This window comes from Panthera tigris, chromosome D1 (assembly GCF_018350195.1).
Source record: "Panthera tigris isolate Pti1 chromosome D1, P.tigris_Pti1_mat1.1, whole genome shotgun sequence".
In the NCBI taxonomy this organism is placed as follows: domain Eukaryota; kingdom Metazoa; phylum Chordata; class Mammalia; order Carnivora; family Felidae; genus Panthera; species Panthera tigris.
Window position 1 is genome coordinate 42,861,154 of NC_056669.1, and position 21,619 is coordinate 42,882,772.

At 39.4% G+C, this 21,619-nt stretch overlaps 1 protein-coding gene and 1 pseudogene across 1 annotated transcript; one reads left to right on the forward strand and one right to left on the reverse strand.

The window, feature by feature from the left end:
• Positions 1-4,926: 4,926 nt before the first annotated feature.
• On the reverse strand, positions 4,927-12,739 carry LOC102953498 (tripartite motif-containing protein 77). The gene is made up of 6 exons (XM_007079063.2): positions 12,329-12,739; positions 11,575-11,670; positions 8,778-9,008; positions 8,064-8,086; positions 7,029-7,126; positions 4,927-5,507 (listed from the first exon to the last, which is right to left on the reverse strand). The coding sequence occupies exons 1-6, from the start codon at positions 12,737-12,739 to the stop codon at positions 5,014-5,016; spliced, it is 1,353 nt and encodes a 450-aa protein (XP_007079125.2). The 3' UTR covers positions 4,927-5,013.
• Positions 12,740-14,912: 2,173 nt separating this feature from the next.
• Positions 14,913-19,541, forward strand: LOC122231476 (annotated as a pseudogene).
• The last annotated feature ends 2,078 nt before the right edge of the window (positions 19,542-21,619 follow it).

Below are 21,619 nucleotides of genomic sequence, written 5' to 3' on the forward strand. Positions count from 1 at the left end.
ACATATACATGGCCAACAGGTATACAAAATGATGCTCAACATCACTAATCATCAAGGAAATACAAACCAAAGTCACAATGACATAGCAGCTCACATATATTAGAATGGCTATCATCAAGAAGACAAGATTTAATAATGTCGATGGGGAGGATATGGAGAAAAAGAAACTCTGTAGACTGCTAGTGGGAATGTTAAAGTGGTACAGCCACTGTGGAAAACAGTATGGAGGTTCCTTAAAAAATTAAAAAATAGAACTACCACATGACACTGCAATTACACTTCTGTGTATTTATCTGAAGAAAATTAAAACATTAGTTTGAAAAGATAATCTGCACTTGCATGTTCATTGCAGCTCCTGGAGTACTACACACTGGGGAGAGGGAAATGCCTCTGGTGCTGACACAACTTTGGTTCAGAGCCATAGGACCACTTGTTCCTTCAAGGGTGCTGCAGTCAAACATAGTACAATATAGATTATGAGCTTCCCAGCTTTGCTTTCCCTTGCCAAACACTTAGGAAACTACAGCAGGGATGGTGGTGGAGTTAGCTCCCATCCTTCAATTTTTCAATCACTTATTTTTTTAAAGTTTATTTATTTATTCTGAGAGAGAGAGAGAGAGAGCTCTGGTAGGGGAGGACCAGAGAGAGAGAGGGAGAGAGAGAATCTCAAGTAGGCTCTGTGCTGTCAGCTCACAACCCAGTGAGGAGCTTGATCCCAGGAACTGCAAGATCATGACCTGAGCCAAAATCAAGAGTTGGAAGCCCCTCAATAACCTTTTTAAAAGCTTTTTCTCCTGTTCTAGCCTCAGTTTCTGTTAGGACAGTGTCTTTTCCCTGACTCCCTTGGGACCAGGAATTGCACGTCCCTGAAGCCCTAACCACCCACAGTAGACCAGCACTGTGCTGGATTTGGGGCCATGAAGATGGGTTCTTCTGCCCAACACAGTGAGGAAAGGAATGCCTGACAGTGCAGAAAGGTAAGGTGGCTGACACCGAGAGTTTTGAAAGCTTTTGCTGTATTTGTTCTTAAAGGGACAGTGCCTAGGGGCATTTGGCTTCTTGTACTTAGAGTACAGTGAAGAGAAGCCAGTGATATCAGGGAGAGGCATTCAAGGTTCTTCATGCATAGGGCAGCATTCGTGCATCACCAGGAATGGGTAGGGCTCAAAGGAATCAGGAAGGCTCTTATGTTAGTGCCTGGCAGTCCTGGTTGGCCACTTCTAAAACAGTCGACACACAAAGGGTAGGTGGGAGGAGACTGAAGACAGGGATCCTCAGCCCCAGAGTGAAAAGATCTAAACCTGAGATCACCAGGCAAAGCAGAGCCAGGATGGACCACTGTGACTATGATCCTGGAATTCCCTGACCCTCTCTTCTTTCTTGGCCCATCACTGAGCAGTTTGCCCCAAATCTCATGGGCTCCCGTCTCTTTTGAGTCAGATCTGTACTTAGAACCCATCAGAAGAGGTTTTCTTTCCACTAGGTACTTCTTGCCATGGGGATGTGATGGAGGGGCACTCATCCCATACCACTTGTTAATGGGGTCCACTCCTTGCAGTACAACAAAAGGTGAGAGCCTTGCCTCCAGAAACTCAGGTGGAAGCCCTTCACCCCAACAACATCCAAACATGGCTTACAAAGATTATTCAGCAAAACAAATATCTAGCAAACACCAATGTTAACAAATCTGACAGCCAAGAGGAAATGAGTAAATTCATTGAAAGATACACACTACTGAAGCTAAAAATAAAAGAAAAGAAAATCAATAGTTCTCTATCGAAGAATGTGAATCTGTGGTTTAATAAATTCCCCCTCTGACTTGGGTTTTAAGAAAACATGGAGTAGCAGGGATGGGATTTGCTCTTCTACCCCAGACAAGAAAAAGCCATAAATGTGGTATAAAACAACATTTTTCCAAGTTTCATAAGTAGCAGAGGAGAGTAAACAGAGAGAGGGAACAAATGAGGAGACCTCAAAGATGGTCCCATTTCACTTCCTGGAGATTTGCAGATGTAGCACAGTGGGGAGGAGGTCAGACAGCCCAGGGGTCACCCTGAACTGAGGAGACGGTTGGAAAGTCAAGAATGTCAAAGTGGCTGGAGTTCCCAGGACTGAATACTGTGGAAGGTAGAGCTGCACAGAGGAAGCACCCTAGAGGGTCGCGGAGGACTCCACAGCTGGAGTCCACAGCTGGGTGCAGAACAGTGAATGCTTGTGAGGACAACACTGCAGGTCAGGGAAAGAACCTCCTCAGAGAGCTGATGGAGAAGTATCTGTGCACAGTCAGGGCTACAGATGGTTCTCACCATCCTGAAAGGACAAGCCACACACTAGGGGGAGACCTGGTGGAATACACAGGAGAGTACTGTGCCAGTGGTGGGGGACATCCAGCCCATGTTAGAAGTCTCTGGCTACTTCTTACACAGTTTAAGAGCAAGTCTTCAAAGCTGGAGCCTCTCCCAGAGTTAATCTTTCCACCCAGACAGGTCCTGTGCGTGTCCTCAAGTCAAAGAAGCAACAGAAAAGAGAATAAAGGGGATTTAATCCCTGAACTGGGACAACAGAGGCCCTTTCCCCAGAGAGGGGAAAAAAAAAAGGGGCTCTCTCTTCGGGCAATGGTCTTTCCCTATTGCCACTCATTGCAGCTTTGTCACTGGGGCTGACCTTGCGTCAGGGCTGGGTGAGAAAAAGGAAGAAGAAAAGGGTTTTTTTCCCCACACTTTGATGTATGAGGGGCCTCTCTTCCTGGTCCTTTGGCTAGAAGGGGGTGTTTCTTTGGGGGCTTTTGCCATATGCTCCTGCTGTGAAGTTCAGAGAAGTGGATCTTCCTTTCATCCAGTCAATGCTAGGGAAGAGAAGAGGAAAAAGAACTCCTTAACACTCACCCCCATTATGGGTAATTAATTATTCCAATGTTAACTCATCTCATTTCACATTCTTTTTTTTTTTTAACGTTTATTTATTTTTGGGACAGAGAGAGACAGAGCATGAACTGGGGAGGGGCAGAGAGAGAGGGAGACACAGAATCGGAAGCAGGCTCCAGGCTCTGAGCCATCAGCCCAGAGCCCGACGCGGGGCTCGAACTCACGGACCGCAAGATCGTGACCTGAGCCGAAGTCGGACGCTTAACCGACTGAGCCACCCAGGCGCCCCTCACATTCTATTCTTAATGCCTCAGAGTCCTCACATACAAAGTCTTTATTTTTGGTGCTCTGCTCAGCGTGTCTACTTGTCATCTCTGGGTGAGACTTTGGAGGATTTATTCCATTTTGACCAGTGCCAGAGGTCAACACCAAACTGTTAAGCATGCAGCAATTCTTGGAAACTTCCAAGAGATGAGAGCATCATCATATTGCTTTAAATAATCCCTAGGCAATTCTTTGAAATTTAGGATAGTTTCTTCACTACTACATCTTCACAGAAGTGAATTTAATTGCCAGAATATTACCTCTCTTCCAAAAGAATGTTGAGTAGGGAGAGAAGAGGAAGGGACGGAAGGAGAAAGGAAGGGGGAGAGACAGAGATCGATTCCTTCTTTACACAAAAGAAAAAAAGAAAAAAAACAACCTTTTTCCTTGTGATGAGAAATCTTAGGATTTACTCTCTTAACTACTTTCCTATATACCATGCAGCAGTGTTAGCTATAGTCATCATTTTGTACCTCACATCCCTAGAGAGTTTGACTTTACTGTCTGGCTATTTTGCAAACTTCTAAGATCTAAGACTGAAGCATTTTTTGAAGTGAAATTTGACTGTTGGCCATGTGATATTTTATGTGGTTGAGAACTGAGGTTGATTGAGGTTTATGCATCCTCCAAAATGTATATATGTATATTTTTACTATATGTAATTTCTTTAAAAATACTGCAGTATCCAAACATCTGGGTCTTATTGTCTATATAAGTATCACTCTGGTAAAAATTGTCTACATTCCTGGAATACTGTGCTCACCACCAAGAATGACCTACAGCAACACTAGGCAGTCAAATTATATACAATCTATATCTTTTCAGTTAAAAGTCATTTCTGACCCATGAATCTGAACAGTAACATAATTCATTTCTTTATTCAACAATATTTCTCAGCACTTCCTATCTTACTGTGTCTACATAATCTTAACCTTTGTTGGTTATATATATAGCCTTTGCTTTTAATAATTTTGACACATTCCTTTTTTAATGTTTTATTTATTTTTGAGGGGGTACAAGTTGGGGAGGGGCAGAGAGAGAAGGACAGGATCTGAAGCGGGCTCTGTGCTGATAGCAGCCAGCTCAATGTAGGGCTTGAACTCATAAATCATGAGATCATGACCTGAGCCAAAGTCCAACGTTCAACCGACTGAGTCATCCAGGTGCCCTGACACATTCCTTTATTTATCCAAATATTTTTTTGTATCTCTCACGTCCCCAGACTGATGTTTCATTCTTGGAATGTGCTATGAAGAGGAGTGACATTGGCTGTCCCTTCTAGTGATTTGCAAACTAGAGAAGAAGATCCAAATTCTGTTGTGAGTTTTACAAAGGGAAGGGATAAGCTGTTGTTGAGCTTTGTTATAATGTGACCTAAACTAGTCCAGTAAACTGAGAACTTATGGAGGGGGAAGTTAGCCAGATGAATTCAGGGAGAAGAGAATTCCACATGATATTGAGTTTTGACAAGAACTGTCTGGAAGGAGAATCCTCTGTGCTCTGTGTTCATCCATTTAGCTAGTTTCCACATCAATGCATTCTTTCACCTCTAGCAAGCCCAGATAGCAAATGAAAAGTGAACATATCCCACACAATATAATAAAAGCGAGTACTTTTATTTCAATAAAATAGAAAAGACAAATGTACATCCTTCACAGTGTCACCACTTTAAAAAATAATACAACAAATGTATCCCCTGAAGGTAAAATGAAGTTCAAGACCATTAGCATCAGTGATTTTCCCCACTCAAGAAGTCACCAGGATAGAACCCTCCCCAGCTATTAAAATTGCTAAGACCTTGGTCAGGTTTGTGAGCTGTTCCTGATCATTTGGGTCCATAGCAAATGAAAGGTCTGAGAGGGAAGGAGAAGGAACAGGAAAGGAAGTTACAAATGAGGGAACTTTTGGCAACATTAACAAAGCTTACTATACCAAATTCATAATCTAAAAACACCCCTACCAAGCCCTGGGGTCTTGGAATGTAGTGGCGCAGTGGCGGGGAGGCAGAGAAGAGACGGCAATGGTCATCCACGTTGACACACAGAAGTAGAAAGATACCCTCAGAGTTGAGCAGCATGTCATGGCGTTTTGTCCAGGATTCCCTGCAAAGTCCTATAATCCAATTCTGAGAGTTTCCCACATCCACCTCCCAGTAATATTTGCCGGAGGTGAAGGTCTGAGCTGCCCAGGAAGGCTTATACTGTGAACTCCCTGGACTGTGGGGCAGGTCTTGATGGTCGGGACAGCACTGCAAACGTCTCAGGTCTTCAAACAGAGGCACACGGTAATTCCTTATCTTATCATCAAATGTAATATACACTTAAGTAAAATGAAAACAGTGAAGTCAAAGAACAGAGTTTAAAATTTCTGTGGGACAAGTGCAATAGAGTTCTAGCAAATGCTGAACAACCAAATCTCTAAAACCAAACAAAACTGGTTTGTTTGCTGGGAACACTCCCACACCACCATGGCCAGTTTCAAGGTACTTACCACTTAGTAATTCCTCGTAAAATTCTGGAACATGTAACAGCTTTCATGGCAGAGTCCACACTAACTGCCCCAGAACACTCCTTTATCACAAGTGACTATACGGGGTGTGTGTCATTGGCAATCCAGAGACCCATTCGGGAGAAGGGGCTTCTTGCCTAAGCAAGTAAATCTCTATTCATACAACTAGATGAAAAACAATTCTGAGAATACTTAAAGATGTAGGATGGCAGGATCTGGTTTTATTCTCATTAGCTCCTTGAAAATTTGGGAGCCTGCTCATTGATGCCAAGTAAATACCAAGATGGCCCTTCACTCACTTAAGCTTTCTCATTTATCAACTTGCACAAAATCAAATAAATATAGTAACAGTAATAAATATTATATATCATTTCAAAAATATGATACTGTTATTCTTATTAGTCTTAAATAGTGATAACTTTGTCCAAACACAAAGATGTAACATGTCAACAAGCAAAGGGAAAAGAAATTGGAAATCCATATTTGCCTTTTTTTTTTTTTTTTTTTTTTTTTAAAGAAGTGGTTCCTTTCTCTGAATTTCTAACTCAGGCATCACAGACTCGGAATCCAACCTATCCCATCCCATGCCTGCTTCTCCTGTCAGCCAGGCTCACTGTCTACTTCTTTCTTAGGGACAGCGAATCCACACAGCAAATCATGTGTTCCATGTGTTTTCTGGTTGTACCTGTTTTTCATAAACATTTTTATCCCTTTCTAAATCTAAAATCTAATGATTTTTGAAATACATTCACTAACTTAAATTTTTAGATAAACATTTAAATAACAATTTAAGGTGCTTCTAGGAATCTGAACATCTACGTATAACTACAATTAACAACTATAAGTTAAAATACACTGAATGAATATGCAGTTTTATGTGTCAAGTGCTTTCAGGGTGCCTGGGTGGCTCAGTTGTTTAAGCATTTGACTCTTGATTTCGGCTCAGGTCATGATCCTACAGTTCATCAGATGGAGCCCCATGTCGGGCTCTGCGCTGACATCAAACTGACAGTGTGGAGCCTGCTCAGGATTCTGTCTCCCCCTCTCTCTGCTCCTTTCCCGCTTGCCTCCCCGTCCCCCAACAAATAACTATTTATATGTCAAGTGCTTCATTTTTTAAAACTCACTGTAAATTGTCATATAAGTGTTATATTTAATTGTTTTTGACTGCCTTCAGGTATCTAACAATAAAATATGGTTAGTTACAAGGGTTTGCATATTTATCTGCTTCCCAGTTCTCTGCAAAGACTAATAGAGCAATGAGGAGAGGTCCTCCAGGTGTATCTCCTCATGGAGGAAATAGTGGGGTCTCACCAGGGCGCCACCTCTTACCTCGGAAGTTGTTAAGCCTTTCAGACATCCCGGTGATTGTCCACTCACTGAGCTGTGGGTCCACAGGCTGGGGCAAGTGCGCCTGCACTAACTGACTCCTGCAAAGAAACAGAACCACTTACTGACCCCTCTAGTCCTATCATAAGCCTCCCTTGAAGATGCTCCTTCAAAATCCTCACAATTGGGTGCAAAGGGTCAGAGTTTAACTCCACAAACTGAGGGATGTTGTAGTTGTTCTTGTATTTTATAACTAGCTACTGTGCTCTTATCACTTCAATCTCCGTAAGATAGATCACTCACAAATGTGTTTTCTCCCTTCGCCTTCCCTATGGAAGGCACACAGCTGTTCTCATTTAGTTCCTGAAACCCAATAGGTGTCAAATAGAGCTTAATAGGGCCTAATATATAGAGCTTAATCTCTGTAGGGGTTTTCATCTTTTTCCCTCCCCTCTCTTCTCATCATCCTTCCATCTGCAGCCTCTCTGAGCTTATTTGTTGTTGTTGTTTTTTTTAATGTTTATTTATTTTGAGAGAGAGAGAGAGAGAGAGAGAGAGAGAGAGAGAGAGAGAGAGAGACTACAAGTAAGGGAGGGTCAGAAAGACAGACTCAGGCTCCAGGCTCTGAGCTGTCAGCACAGAAAACAATGCGGAACTCGAACCCTTGAATCCTCAAGTTGAGAGGTCATGACCTGAGCTGAAGTCGGACTGAGCCACCCAGGCACCCCTCTCTGAGCTTATCTGCCTTTCCTACAGAATATGTGGAATAAGCCTCAAATAATTAGGATTTTGAAAATTAGAGGCAGGAAAAACAGTTATATTTGGCAACTTCTGCATTAAGCCTTGCAGCTGAAACCACACCCTGCTTCAACCCTCACTTTTACCTAAGAGTAGTCAATATAAAACCGAGAAGTGTCTTAGACAAGGAATAAATGAGGGCATAAAGAAACTTGTCATAAAAAGTTGTGGGTCCATCTCAGCAGAAATAACCTGACCACTGTCACCGATGCCATAACTTGGATGGAGGGGCAAATTTACCTTTTCATGATGTCTCCCAAATCCTGTAAAGAGAAAGAGGAAGGCTTAGCTTTGAGCACAAGATATTCCCCTGTTTAGTCTAGTCTGAGGCTATGAGACTGAACTGGAAAATTCTCTATCTCCACTTTCTTCCTTGGTAAAATCATTTGCCCTTTTCCTTATCCTTAAAAAGATAAGATTTGGTCTTCTATTTATATGGTCTTCTATGTATTATATGATAAAATTATGATCATGATAAAATTTAAAGCAGAAGATGTTCTTAGAGCAAACAATGGCTCTTTGGTTGTAATATACAGTGAGGTTCACGAAGGGTTTCTTCAAAGTTCTTACAAGGGTGTGTGGGCTCTAAATCTATGATTTCAAAAGAGAAAGAATGGATACATCCCACATACTGACAAGTCCAGATACAAAACTGAATTATGTATTTAAAAGCTGCTTTGTGGCAGTTGGTTAGAAACTCTTAGTAGAAAAAGTGAGATGATTTTTTTCTGGATCTGTTCCTCACATTTCTATATAGTTTTCCTTTTCCTGTATAAGGTGGATGTGACCCTGGATCTCTGGGTTATACTGGAGGAGCAAAGCCTGCTATTGCACAGAGGAGGCAGAATTTGAACTTTGGAACCAGAAAAATAATGGAGGTCAAAAGGGATACGGATCTCAGTGGATATAAATGATTTCCAGCCAGGCTCATGTTCATCCTTCCTCAGTCCTTACCTGGAGCAGGTGCACATCTGCTTTGAGGTACATTTCCTTCAGCTCCTCATAGATTCTTTTCAGGAGTTTCCCCATTTGAAGCATTCTAGCTACATTTCTCCGGAGTCGATGAAAAATTATCTTGCCTTCAATTGCCAGGCTCTCTAAATGTTTTTGCTTTTCTTTGTGGAGGTATTGGTACACCTTAGGATATTCAGCCTTGATCATCACCATCCTTAGATTTACAAAACCCTGAAGTGACATTGGTTTAATTAGGTCATGTATCTGGACAGTTTTACTCTTCTCTCATTATCTACAGTTTGCATGCTATGCCCAATGTTCTGATCTTAGTCTGTTGTGCTGCTTTTACAAAAACGCCACAGACTGGGTACCTAATGAATACAGAAACTATTTCTCACAGTTCTGTGTGCTGGGAAGTCTACGATTGATGCTGGCAGATTTGGTATCTGGTGAGAGTCTACTTCCTAGATAGCCATCGTTTCGTTGTGTTCTCAAATGGCAGATGGCCCAAGGGACATTGCCAGGGTCTCTTTTAGATGAGCACTGGTCTCATTACTGAGGACTGTGGCCTCTGACCTAATCACCTTGCAAAGCCCCCACTCCTATTACCATCACCTTGGGGGTAAGAGTTTGAACATACAAACTGGGGGAGGAAGCAATTCAGATCATAGAAGTACTACATACATTTTTAGGTCTTTCTCCTTCTAAGAAACCACATATTTGGCTTCTTTCTTACCTTCCTCCCTCCTTCCTTTTCTTCCTTTTCATTTATTTGTTTGCCTGCACCACTGCTTCCAACTACTTACTCTCAAACTTCCATATTTTCATGTGAAAATAGAAATTTAAGATCAAATTTTGTTGTTTTACAGGATTCATAACAATCTCAAAATCATAATCCATTCTTCTCAATGCTTGTACTTACAAACTGACTATCTGTTCTCAGGAAAAAGCAACAATTTGCTTTCTCAGGAAGACAGAGGACATCACACCTGATCTTTCTAAATTACCTCCATTCCTTACACACACTCTTCCACCAGTGCTGGGCTCTGCCTGCCTCTTACTACCGGGGCTAAACCCACCTCCTCTTTACTGGTCCCCCTGTCTTGTCTTCTCAGAGATATTACTGGTCTACATTACTATGCCACAAACTAGTTCTTGCCTTGCCTTCATGTCTGTGTCTCTCTCTCCCTTGTCCTATGGGCCTGTCTCCATTTTATTCTCTCATTCAGACACTTTTTCACACTCTCTTTCCCTTTCTTTTCACACAGCTTTTAAACATATACGCATTTATCAAATTATTTTGGAAATGTCAAAACTAAATATTGTTATTATAATGACTTTATCCAGCTTCTATGCTAACACTTTCATTGCCATCAAAGCCAGACTTAGTGACCAGATGTGATCAAACTCACTGTGCCCAGGGATGCAATTTTCAACTATTCATCCAAGCAATGAGTCTTCCCTTCTGTCTCCTACCCGTTCCTGAGCCACACATTCCAACAATAGGTTCCAACCAAGAGCCTATTTTTACTAAATTGAAATAATATGATTCATTCTTATAGTACTTCACCTTCTTTCCACATTTGATCTTGTTTACTACTCATTTCTTTTACTAATCTCTTCTGTCTCCTCTGCTCTGGGAAGCTGCATTCTCAGGTGCTCATCTCCCACCATCTTCTAACAACCACTCAGATCTCTGCCCAGATGTAACCTTGGCAATGGTTACACCAGCACATCCCAGCCTGCACTCTTTATACCCATTTTCTGCCTTCATTTTATTGCAAGGACTTCATAAATGTCATATAGCTTAAATTTTACTTCTTAAATTTCTGGATTGAGTTCTCTCATTAGATTATAAACTAATGAGGTCAGTGATTTGTTTCTCTTTTTGTCCAGTTATATATCTCTTTGTTGGCCTAGAACAGTGAGCAACATACCATAGGTCCTCATATGAATGAATGTTTCATCAGAAATCCATCCTAAACAATCAAGCTAATGTTCTTATTCCCCTTTGGCACTCTCACAGCACCATGTACAGATTCCTGTTCAGTGAAGTATTATTCCCTCATATTGCCTTTTTATAGGTCTCTAGGTCTCCTCTAGTACTGCTCAAGTTCTTTGAAAATAATGGTGTCATTTTCTTCTTTAGATCAGGTTCTCTGTTCCTCTTTGTGAATCAATAAATGACACAATCAAAAATCCTTAACTAGGCATTTGCATTCTTGACCTGGCTACGATTACATTTCTAGCCACACTTCTCACTATGTTCTGCTTCATACCCTATCTACTAATCAGTAGGTCCAGCACCGAGATCTCAAACAATTCCATGGGTTATCTGGTTTGTCTCATCTTTAGTTTTCTTGTCCCTCAGAACTCTTTGCCATCAATACCCAGGAAATTAAATTCTAATAACTTATTTTATCACACTGATGTTTTACTGGTTTGAGAAGCTTTTGTTAACATTCAAAGTTTACTAAGTTCCTACGGAAGTCTGTATTTACCTCCACCCTACTGATCATTGCATTCTGCCTTGTGAGAGTGCATTTTCTTGTCCCTGAAATGTATTAGTGGCACATATTGCTTTATCCAGAAAAATCAGGGAAAGGCTTTTAGTTCTACAATGGACTCAATGTGAAATCCTGCACTGAAGGTCATGTTTTCATACAGTTCTTATATGTAGCTCTTTTTCTGATCATCTGGTCAGGGAACATTATGACTTAACTTAGGTTCTTCCACTGTCAGTTACCATGGTATCTGTCCCAAGCTGGTTCCAAGGGAAATAGGGCTTCCCACTTACCTGCCATACTCTAAGTAAGTTGTACTCTTTGTTTATATTTCTCTGATTTCTCTGCCTGTTTTTCCAAATAGATTTCATTTGCATCAGAAGTTTCTCCTGTAAAAGAACTACAAATTTGAGCACTAGAAAAACAAATATGTAATTTTCAGATACCTCAAAAAGTGATAAAGGGATAGACATGAGAAAAATAAAAAAGGAAGCAGAGATGTCAGTGAGTTTCTTTGGGAACGCAAATAAGTCAAAACTGGGAGGCTGACTGAAAGTAGAGTTCCTGAATTTGGAAATGAAATCTATTATCTGAGGAATCTAGTACTGATATTATACGTAACATGGAACATTTTCAGAAATGAATCTTAATTCATATTAATTTTGAAATGATAGCCATCATGTTTTCTATGGCATGATTAGAACATATTGAAGAGCCTTATTGTCATCATGGCAGAAGTAGCCAATGACTGTCAACTGCCACTAGAGATTATCCACCTGGCCAGTTACACTGAAACACCAGCACCCTCTTCAAGTCATCATCATTCCTCTCCCCCAGCCTAATAGAATTTAAACTTCAGAGGAGCAAGGATGTTTGTTTAGTTTCTTCGGTGCTGTATCCATAGGTTTTAGAACCATGCCTGGCAGATGGTGTTTACAAATTCTACTTGTTTAAGGCATAAGAGAAGAAAAATAAAATCACTTTTGCTCATTGCCTATCAGATACCAAGTCCTCCACATTTCACATGCATTCAGAGGCAGTACTTACCCTGCAGTGCTCAGCAACCTGTGAAACTGGACAGTGTATGTGAGTGGTATGCCCTGGCGAATGAGAGCATTGCAAACACAGCAGGCTCTTGTCAGTTGGACAGAAGATATTCTTCAGTGCTTGGTGTATCCAACACATCTGCCTGGCAGACCTCGGTAACTTCTTGGCAACTGATTCTTTTTTAGCACGAGCTTGTCCCTCAGCAGAAATAATGCTTTTGAAGTCCATGCGTGGAGATACTGCCCTGCATACAGGGCAGCGGGTGGGATGCTGGGCATCTTCCCACAGGAGGCAGAGACACGGAGTACAGAAGCTGTGTCCACAGTTAATGGTGACAGGGTCTGTGAAATAGTCCTTGCAGATGGAACAGATAAGCAGACTGGGGGCGCAGCGCACAAAAGTAGAATCCATGTTTCTGAGGAAATAAACGGAAATAAAATAAATAAGCTTTTGCTCACTAATACACACATGCACTATAACAGGATGGGTGGTGCTTGGAGTAAGATGGTGAGGCGGAAGGAGAGTCTTCCAGACTGAGAGCCTGCATCCTTGTTTTCCAGCCATGGCCTCCAGTCCTGCTTTTCAGCTTCCATTAGAAATTCAGGATTTGTCAGCCATGTTGTCTCTTTTACAAAGACATCAGAGGTTTTGGCTCACCCCTAGTCATAGTAGGGGGCATTGTTCTTGTCCAAAGGTATCATGGTTTCCCCTTATTTTCTCTTCTTTGATTGGTTAGCACAGGTATGTGCTCCAATTCTGGCCAATGAAATAAGAGAAAGAAAGACTCCCAGAAGAGTCTATAAGAGGTTTTCTTGTTCTAGAAGAAACATGGAAGAAAAATCTGCTTTTTCTGTTTCTGGACATTATATGGATACAGTACTCATTTGCATTCCCATTTTATGATATCAAAGTGAACTAGCTTAAGTACAACAGCCAATACTCTGAGTCTAACAAGGGGATGGGAAAAACCTTCTGGATTTGCAAGAATGGCACTGAACACTTACCTTTTCTGGAGAGATTAACTCAAAAAAGTAAAAAGACACCATAACAATAATTGAATCTGGCAAGAATCATCAGTAGATGCTAAAATAACTAAGACTTTGGGAAGAGAGTATTTGTATACCAACAAAGTTCTACTAAAAATATTAGTTCCTAAATGCAAAAGAGAAAATAGTACCTTTTCAAGGTAAATATTTAGCAGATACATTAACCAGGTTACCAAACCATGGCCATGAATTTCATGCATTTATAGATGTGGACCACTTAAGGACTATGGCACACCTGTAGTATCCCTCCCAGAAACATTTAATCTGTAAGTAACCACGGGGGAAAGTTAGACAAATACATTTAGGAGACATTACACAAAACAACAATCCTGGATTATTCAAATAATCTTAGTTTCTTAGGAGAAAACGTTTCAAAATGATTATACAGGAGGTGACTAAATTATGAAAATTACCTAGGATGGGGCATCTTTGACCCATTCCTAGATTAAAAAACCTACCAGCCAATAAGGACATTTTTGGGACATGCAGGGACATGATAAAAATAAGGGGGTCTTTCCCTTTCAGCTTAGAAATGTAGAGAGCTGGAAAGCTTGTTGCCACCCTCCTACCACAAGAAAAATGCTAGACAAATGAAACAATGACCTGTGTTGAAACTGTTAGAGAATTGAGGTAGCAAGTCAAACAGCAAAGATAGATTCTGCATAGAGAGCGCAAGGAAAGAGCAAAACAGGACCTGTTCATGTTTATCTGGGGCAGATTCCACCGGAGCCCATAGAAATCTCTGTGAAGATAAAGTAGCTTAATTAGCTGCTAAAAACCAAATGTGAGCAAGGATAAGTGTGCAAACCCCTTAAAATCATGGACAGATATTTGTAGGGAGCAATACAGCTAGAGAGATGAAAGACATAGGGTCTCTTTGGGAAGAGGACCTAGAGCCAAACCAAGAAGTAAACAGAATATCTTTCAAGTAGTACTCCTCAACTGAGGGCTCCCCTGACTCAACTGGGGAAATTTGGCACTATCTAGAGACAATTTTGGTTGTCACAACTTGAGGCATATTACTGGCATCTAATGGGTAGAGGCCACAAATCCCTTTAAATACCCCGTAATGCACAACACAAGAAAGATAACTCTTGCAGCAAAGAGTTAGCCAATTTGCTAACTGTGTGAAGATGAGAAAACCTCTATTAGAGGCACTGGAGGTCTCTGGAACCCATAGCCTTAACACAGTCTTACTTTGGTAACCACAGCCATAACAAACTTCAAACCCATGTCAAATATTGACTAGATTAACACAAATCATAATACTAAAGGCCTGGCAGAAGAAACTGTGCTCACCAAAAAACATGAAAAAGACTTACAGTATCTACTGTCATAGCACAGTATCTCCTACATATATATCAGGTATTCAATAAAAAATGATGAGGCATATCAAAAGGAAAAAAAAATCAACCTGAACTGACAAAGCACTCCTCATAGCCAGCCTTAGATACAACACAGATGTTAGACCTATGAAATGAGGACTTTAGAATAACTATGATTAGTATATTAAAGTCTTTGATGAAATAGTAGACATCATGCAAGAATCATGGGTAATTTCAGGAGAGACAAAAACTAAGGCAGACTCAGATAAGCCAGGAACAAAATTTGTAGAAAATGTCATTGTCAGGCCTCATAGTGCATGTAATACAGTCAAGGAAAGTATGAGTGACCACAAAAATAGGCGAATACAAAACACACAAGGAAAACACAAAGAGGAAGTACCATGAGTGGAAAATAAAAACTGAACGAGCAAAGAGCAGTATGACAATATTAAAAGACATAATATATGTGTAATTGAATTCCCAGAAAGACAAGAAAGAAAGAAAATGGCAGAAGAAACATTTAAGGAAATAATTTTAGAAAAATTTCCAAAATTTGTTAAAGTCATCAAAAAAAGATCCATGATATTCAGAAAATATCAACCAGAAAAAAATAAAAACTGAACTAACCAACACAAAAACCCACACCTTGGCAAGTCATATTCAAACTGATTGAAAGTAATAACAAGGAGAAAGTCTTGAAGGCAGCCACTGTATTAGGAGGGGGAAAAAATTACATACAGAGGAATAAAAAATAAGAATTATAACAATAAGTTTTCCAGAAACTATGCAACAAAGAAGACAATGGAATGATATCTTTAAAGCATGGAAAGAAAACAAGAGTCAACACCCAATTCTATATCCAGTGAAAATATCCTTCAAAAATAGAAGATATTTTCTATTCCAAACAAAGAAAAACAGAGGGAATTTGGGGCCAGTGGATCAAATGTACAAAAAAAATACACACAAAATTCTTCAGAGGAAAGCAGATCACGTGTGTGTGTGTATGGGGGGGTGGGGAACTTGGATCTACACAAAGAAATGAAGGACACTGGAAATGCAATAAATAATGATGAAATGTAAGGTTTTATCATATTTTCTTTAATGATAACTAACTGGTTAAAGAAACAGTAGCCACAATCAACTATGTGTTTATGACACATGTAAAAGTGAAATGACAACAATGACATAAGACACAGGAAAGAGAAATTAGGACAATGATAAGCTTTTGACATCACATCTGAAGAGGTACAGTATTACTGAAGGGGGGATAAAATCACTTAAAGATGTCTGTAGGAATACCTTGGAAATATTGCAGGTTTGGATCTGAACCACTGCAATAAAACAAATATTGCAATAGAGTTGAGTCAAATGAATTTTTTAGTTCTCCAGTGCATATAAAAGTTAGGTTTATACTATACTGTAGTCTATTAAGTGTGTGATAGTATTGTGTCTAAAAAAAACCTACATACTTCTTTAAAATTTTTTAAAAATATTTATTTATCTTTGAGAAAGAAAGAGCACGAGAGGGGGAGGGGCAGAGAGAGAGGGAGACACAGAACCCTAAGTAGGCTCCAGGCTCTGAGCTGTCAGCATGGAGCCCAACACGGGGCTCAAACTCACAAAATGTGAGATCATGACCTGAGCTGAAGTCGGACATTTAACTAACTGAGCAACCCAGGTGCCACCCAAAACCTACATACTTTAATTAAAAACTACTTTATTACTGAAAAATGCTAACCATTATCAGACCTTGCAGCGAGTCATATTCTCTGATCACAGATCACCATAACAAATATAATAGTAATAAGAAAATTAGAGACATTTTGAGAATTACTAAAATGTGATAGAGACATGAGGGGAGAAGATGCTACTGGAAAAATGGTGCCAATAGACTTGCTTGACAAAGTGTTGCCACAAACCTTCAATTTGTAAAGAGTCTCTGTATCTGTGTAGCACTACAAAATGAGGTATGCCTGTATTTTAAACTCTAAGACACTAAAAATAATGAAAATAGAGGTATAAATAATGAGTGAGTCACTTGAAGAAATAAAACGAAACTTGAAAAGTAGAAGCATAGACTTCCAGCTTCTGGTGCAACATGTGAGAAGCTCAGAAATCACACTGTGTCCTAACAAATAAAAATCTGAAAAACTGAAATATCAACAACTCTTAAATTCATCAAAGAATTTCCCTGAGGTCAGAGGGCAAAGTGCTGCTTCCCCCAATTGGAGAGGGTTGCATAGGTAGATACAGGGAGTCTCAATTTACCATAGCAGAATTGTCCATGGGACATGGTGCTGGGGTAGGAAAACTGTACTGTAGTTGATGAATGGCTGGAGGCTCAGTGTGGACAAGTCTGAGAGTTAAAAACTCCAGGGGGACTCACTCATAGGAAGGACCCATAGTTTTATGGGTTTCACCTGTAGGAACTTTACCAGGTCCTCACAGTGAATATTGGGGGAAAAAATTGCTGCTGCTCTGGCAGGAGGAGGGGAAAACTAATCATTTTGAAATATGTCAGAGCATTCTGTTCTTCTTAAAGAGGAATGTCCTTAAAAAGGATTGTCCTCCTTAAAAAGGAGAAACTATTTAACCAGAGCCAACTTCCCTGGGAAAGGGACTACCTAACTCCAGTCCCTCTAGACACTGTTGTGTTAAATCCAAGAGGTGGGGGACTGAGAAGCACTGCTGACCTCCAGGTCATAGGGACCAGGGACACAGGATCACTAAAAGACAGACCTAATCATAGCACTACAGAATCCATCGTCTTCACCCACCCCCTTACTACCACATTACTGAAGGCCTATTTACTGCAATCCCTTGTGTCCAGTGTATCATGTTTGCTTTTCATCAAGAAACTACGACTAACAAACTAGCATAAAACAGCTTGAAGAGATGGAAGAAGCATTGGAATCAGAGTCCCATATGGCAAGAATGGTGGAAATATCAGATTACAAAATTAAATTCTAAAACCTATGATTAATATGCTAAGAGTTTAATGGAAACAGTAGACAACATACAAGAACAGACACACAGCAGGGGGATGAAAATACTAAGTATTTCTAAAAATTCTAGAGCCAAAAAAATATAGTAACAAATTAAGAATGACTTTGATGGGCTCCGTAGTAAACTAGGTATGGTTGAGGAATTGGAGCTTGAGGATATCTCCATAGAAATATCAAAATTAAAAAACAAGGAGAAAAAGGAAAAAAAAACACCCTTAGAATATCAAATAACTGTAGGACAAGTACAAAAGGCATAATATACATGTAATGGGAATACCAGAAGGAGGAGAAAGAAAGAAACAAACAATATTTGAATACTGATGGAGAATTTCCCCAAAGAAATGTTAGACACAAAACCACACATCAGGAAACTCAGAGAACACCAAGTGGAATAAATACTAAAATTATAATATTTAAACTTTAAAAAATCAAATAGAAAGAAAAAATCTTGAAGGAAGTCAGAGGAAAAAATGCCTTGCTGACAGAAAATCAAAGATAAGAAATCCATCTGACTTTTCATCAGGAGCCACGTAGGCAAGAAAAGAGTAGAATGAAATATTTAAAGCATGAGAGAAAATAAACACTGACCTAGAAAGATTCTTTAAAAGTAAAGGAGAAGTAAAGAATTTCTCAGGTTAAAATACAATGGAAAGAATAAAAAGAAATTAAGAGGATATATGACCAGGAACCCCACCTCATGAAAAATGTTAAAAGAAGTTCTTTAGCGGTACATGAGTGGCTCAGTCATTTAAACATCTGACTCCTGATTTTGGCTCAGGTTACGATCTCATGGTCATGAGATATAGCCCTGAATCAGGCTCTGCAGTGGAGCCTGACTGGGATCTCTCTCTGTCCCCCCTCCCCTATTCACTCTCCCCTTTTCTCTCTCAAAATAAACAAACATTAAAAAAAAGATACTAGAGGGAGAAAAAGTTATACATACAGTAAACAGAAAGAAGGAACAAATAAAATTACAGCAGAAAGGAGTGAAGTTGAAAACAGAAAGACAACTGAGAAAATAATTGAATCCAAAAATCAAACAAAAACTTTACAACCAAAGAAAGCTAAATTCTTATATCCCCCTTGAACATAAAGGCAAAAATCCTCAACAAAACATTTTCAAAACAAATCCAACAATATTTAAAAAGATAATATAGCATGTTGAAATTTCTTTATTCAAGAAAACATGAGGTTACTTCAACATTTCAAATATAATCCATGTAAATTACCTTATTAATTTGCTAAAGAAGGAAAAACATATTAATAGAAGCAGAAAAAGCATCCAACAAAATACAACATCCATTCATGATAATAAGTTCCAGTAACCTAGGAACAGAAAGGAACTTCCTTAATGAAGTGTTTCTATGAAAAATCTCAAGTTGACAACATTCTTAGTAATGAGAATCCAAATTCTTCTCTTCTAATTTTAGGATGATAGTAGATGTCTTCTCTCACAATTTCTATTCAACATTATACTGGAAGTCCTAGGTAGTGCAGCAAAACAAGAAAAAACAAAATGACAAACATTGGACACCTTGTGGGATCCTGGACCAGGGGACAGTGGGCAGGATGGAGGAGCATACTTGGCACAGCACTTGGAGGACATAGTGAAGAACTCTTCCGTTGCTGGAGCACAGATTCACAAGGACTTAATCTGGGCTTCTGTGGGACCCTATCAGATGCACATGCTAGAGTCATATCTGTTCTAGCCTAGCTATCAGCAAGGTAACCTCATACCCCACATTCCTGTGGTGTGTCTCTGGAATCAGATAATGGGAGCACTACGGTTCAGAAACATGACAGCATCACAGTGGCAGTGTGTGAAATGGCCTCTTAACATCTCCTGTCAGTTCTCCAACAGTTTGTCATAGGGACGGCATCTTACCTACATTAATTATCTTGTAGAACTATTAAAGTTCCAGTAGGCGGGTCATGTATATTATCTGCATTGAGTACTTTTCTATTCATTTTAGAGAAATGAATAGAAACACTCAATAGATGGATTTATCAAAATATTTAAGAAAGGACCATGTTTTGAAATAGCAGGTCCAGGTCACTTTGTATGTAGAATTTTGTTATGTCCAATAAATCTGGTTGGAGGGGGAAAAAAAGAAAAACATTGGGAAGGAAAAAATAAAATGTATGTGTTCACAGGTGACATGATTATGAGTGTAGGAAATCCCAAAGACTTTACTAAAAATATCCTGGAACTCATAAGTGAGTTAGGCAAGGTGGCAGGATAAAAGTTTTACAATATATAAAAGTCATCTTGATTCCTACATATTAGCAGTGAAAAAGTTGTATCTGAAAATTTTTTTAACAATCCATTTATAGCTTCAAAATTTGTATTTGAAAAATGTTAAAAGCCCTCCTTCAAAAAGTGAATTAACTTGACACATAAATTCTAGAGATCATTACCAATACTTAAAATGTGTTAAAATGGTACATCTCTCTGCCTCTCTGTCTCTCTCTTTTTTTCCCCCCATGCTCCTTTGTTTTGTTTCTTAAATCCTACATATGAGTGAAATCATATGCTATACACCATACACAAAAATATATTCAAAATGAATTAAAGACCTGAATGTGAGACATGAAACCATTAAAATCCTAGAGGATAACACAGGAAGTAACCTCTTTGACATCGGCTGCAACAAGTTCTTACAAGATATGCCTCCTCAGGCAAGGAAAACAAAAGAAAAAATAAACTATTGGGACTTCATCAAAATAACAAGCTTCTGCACAGCAAGGGAAACAATCAACAAAACTAAAAGGCAACCTACGGAATGGGACAAGATATTTGGAAATGACATATCTGATAAAGGATTAGTATCCAAAATATATAAAGAACTTATACAACTCAACAACCAAAAAACAAAACAAAACAAAAACAAAGAATTAAAAAATGGGCAGAAGACATCTGAATGATGAATAGACATTTTCCCAAAGAAGCCATACAGATGGCCAACAGACACATGAAAAAATGCTCAACATCACTCATCATCAGGGAAATGCAAATCAAAACTACAATGAGATGTCACCTCACACCTGTCAGAATAGCTAAGATTTTTTTTTAATTTTTTTTAAACGTTTATTTATTTTTGAGACAGAGAGAGACAGAGCATGAACAGGGGAGGGTCAGAGAGAGAGAGGGAGACACAGAATCTGAAACAGGCTCCAGGTTCTGAGCTGTCAGCAAAGAGCCCATCGCGGGGCTTGAACTCATGAACGGCGAGATCATGACCTGAGCCGAAGTCGGACGCTTAACCAACTGAGCCACCCAGGCGCCCCCAGAATAGCTAAAATTAAAAACACAAGAAACAGTGTTGGTGAGGATGTGGGGAAAGGGGAACCCTCTTGCACTGTTGGTGGGAATGCCAACTGGTGCAGCCACTTCAGAAAACAGTATAGAGGTTCCTCAAAAAGTTAAAAATAGAACTACCTTATGATCCAGCAATTACACTACTAGGTATTTATTCAACAAATACAAAACTACAGATTTGAAGGGATACATTCACCCTGATATTTATAGCAGCATTGTCAACAATAGTCAAATTATGAAAAGAGCCCAAAAGTCCATTGACTGATGAACAGATAAAGAAAATGTGGTGTGTATACATATATATGTACACACACACACACACACACACACACACACACACACCGGAATATTACTCAAGCACTAAAAAAGAATGAAATCATCATTTGCAACAGCATGGATGGAGCTAGAGTATTATGCTAAGAGAAATAAGTCAGAGAAAAACAAAATTGTTAACTTTTAAGAAAATACATTAACTAGGTATAAACTTAAAACATATGCAGATCAGTACAGTGAAATCTATAAAGCAATGATGAAAGGAATAAGATCCAAATAAATGGAAAAATAAACTATGTTCATAGAATTGACAACCTATACAG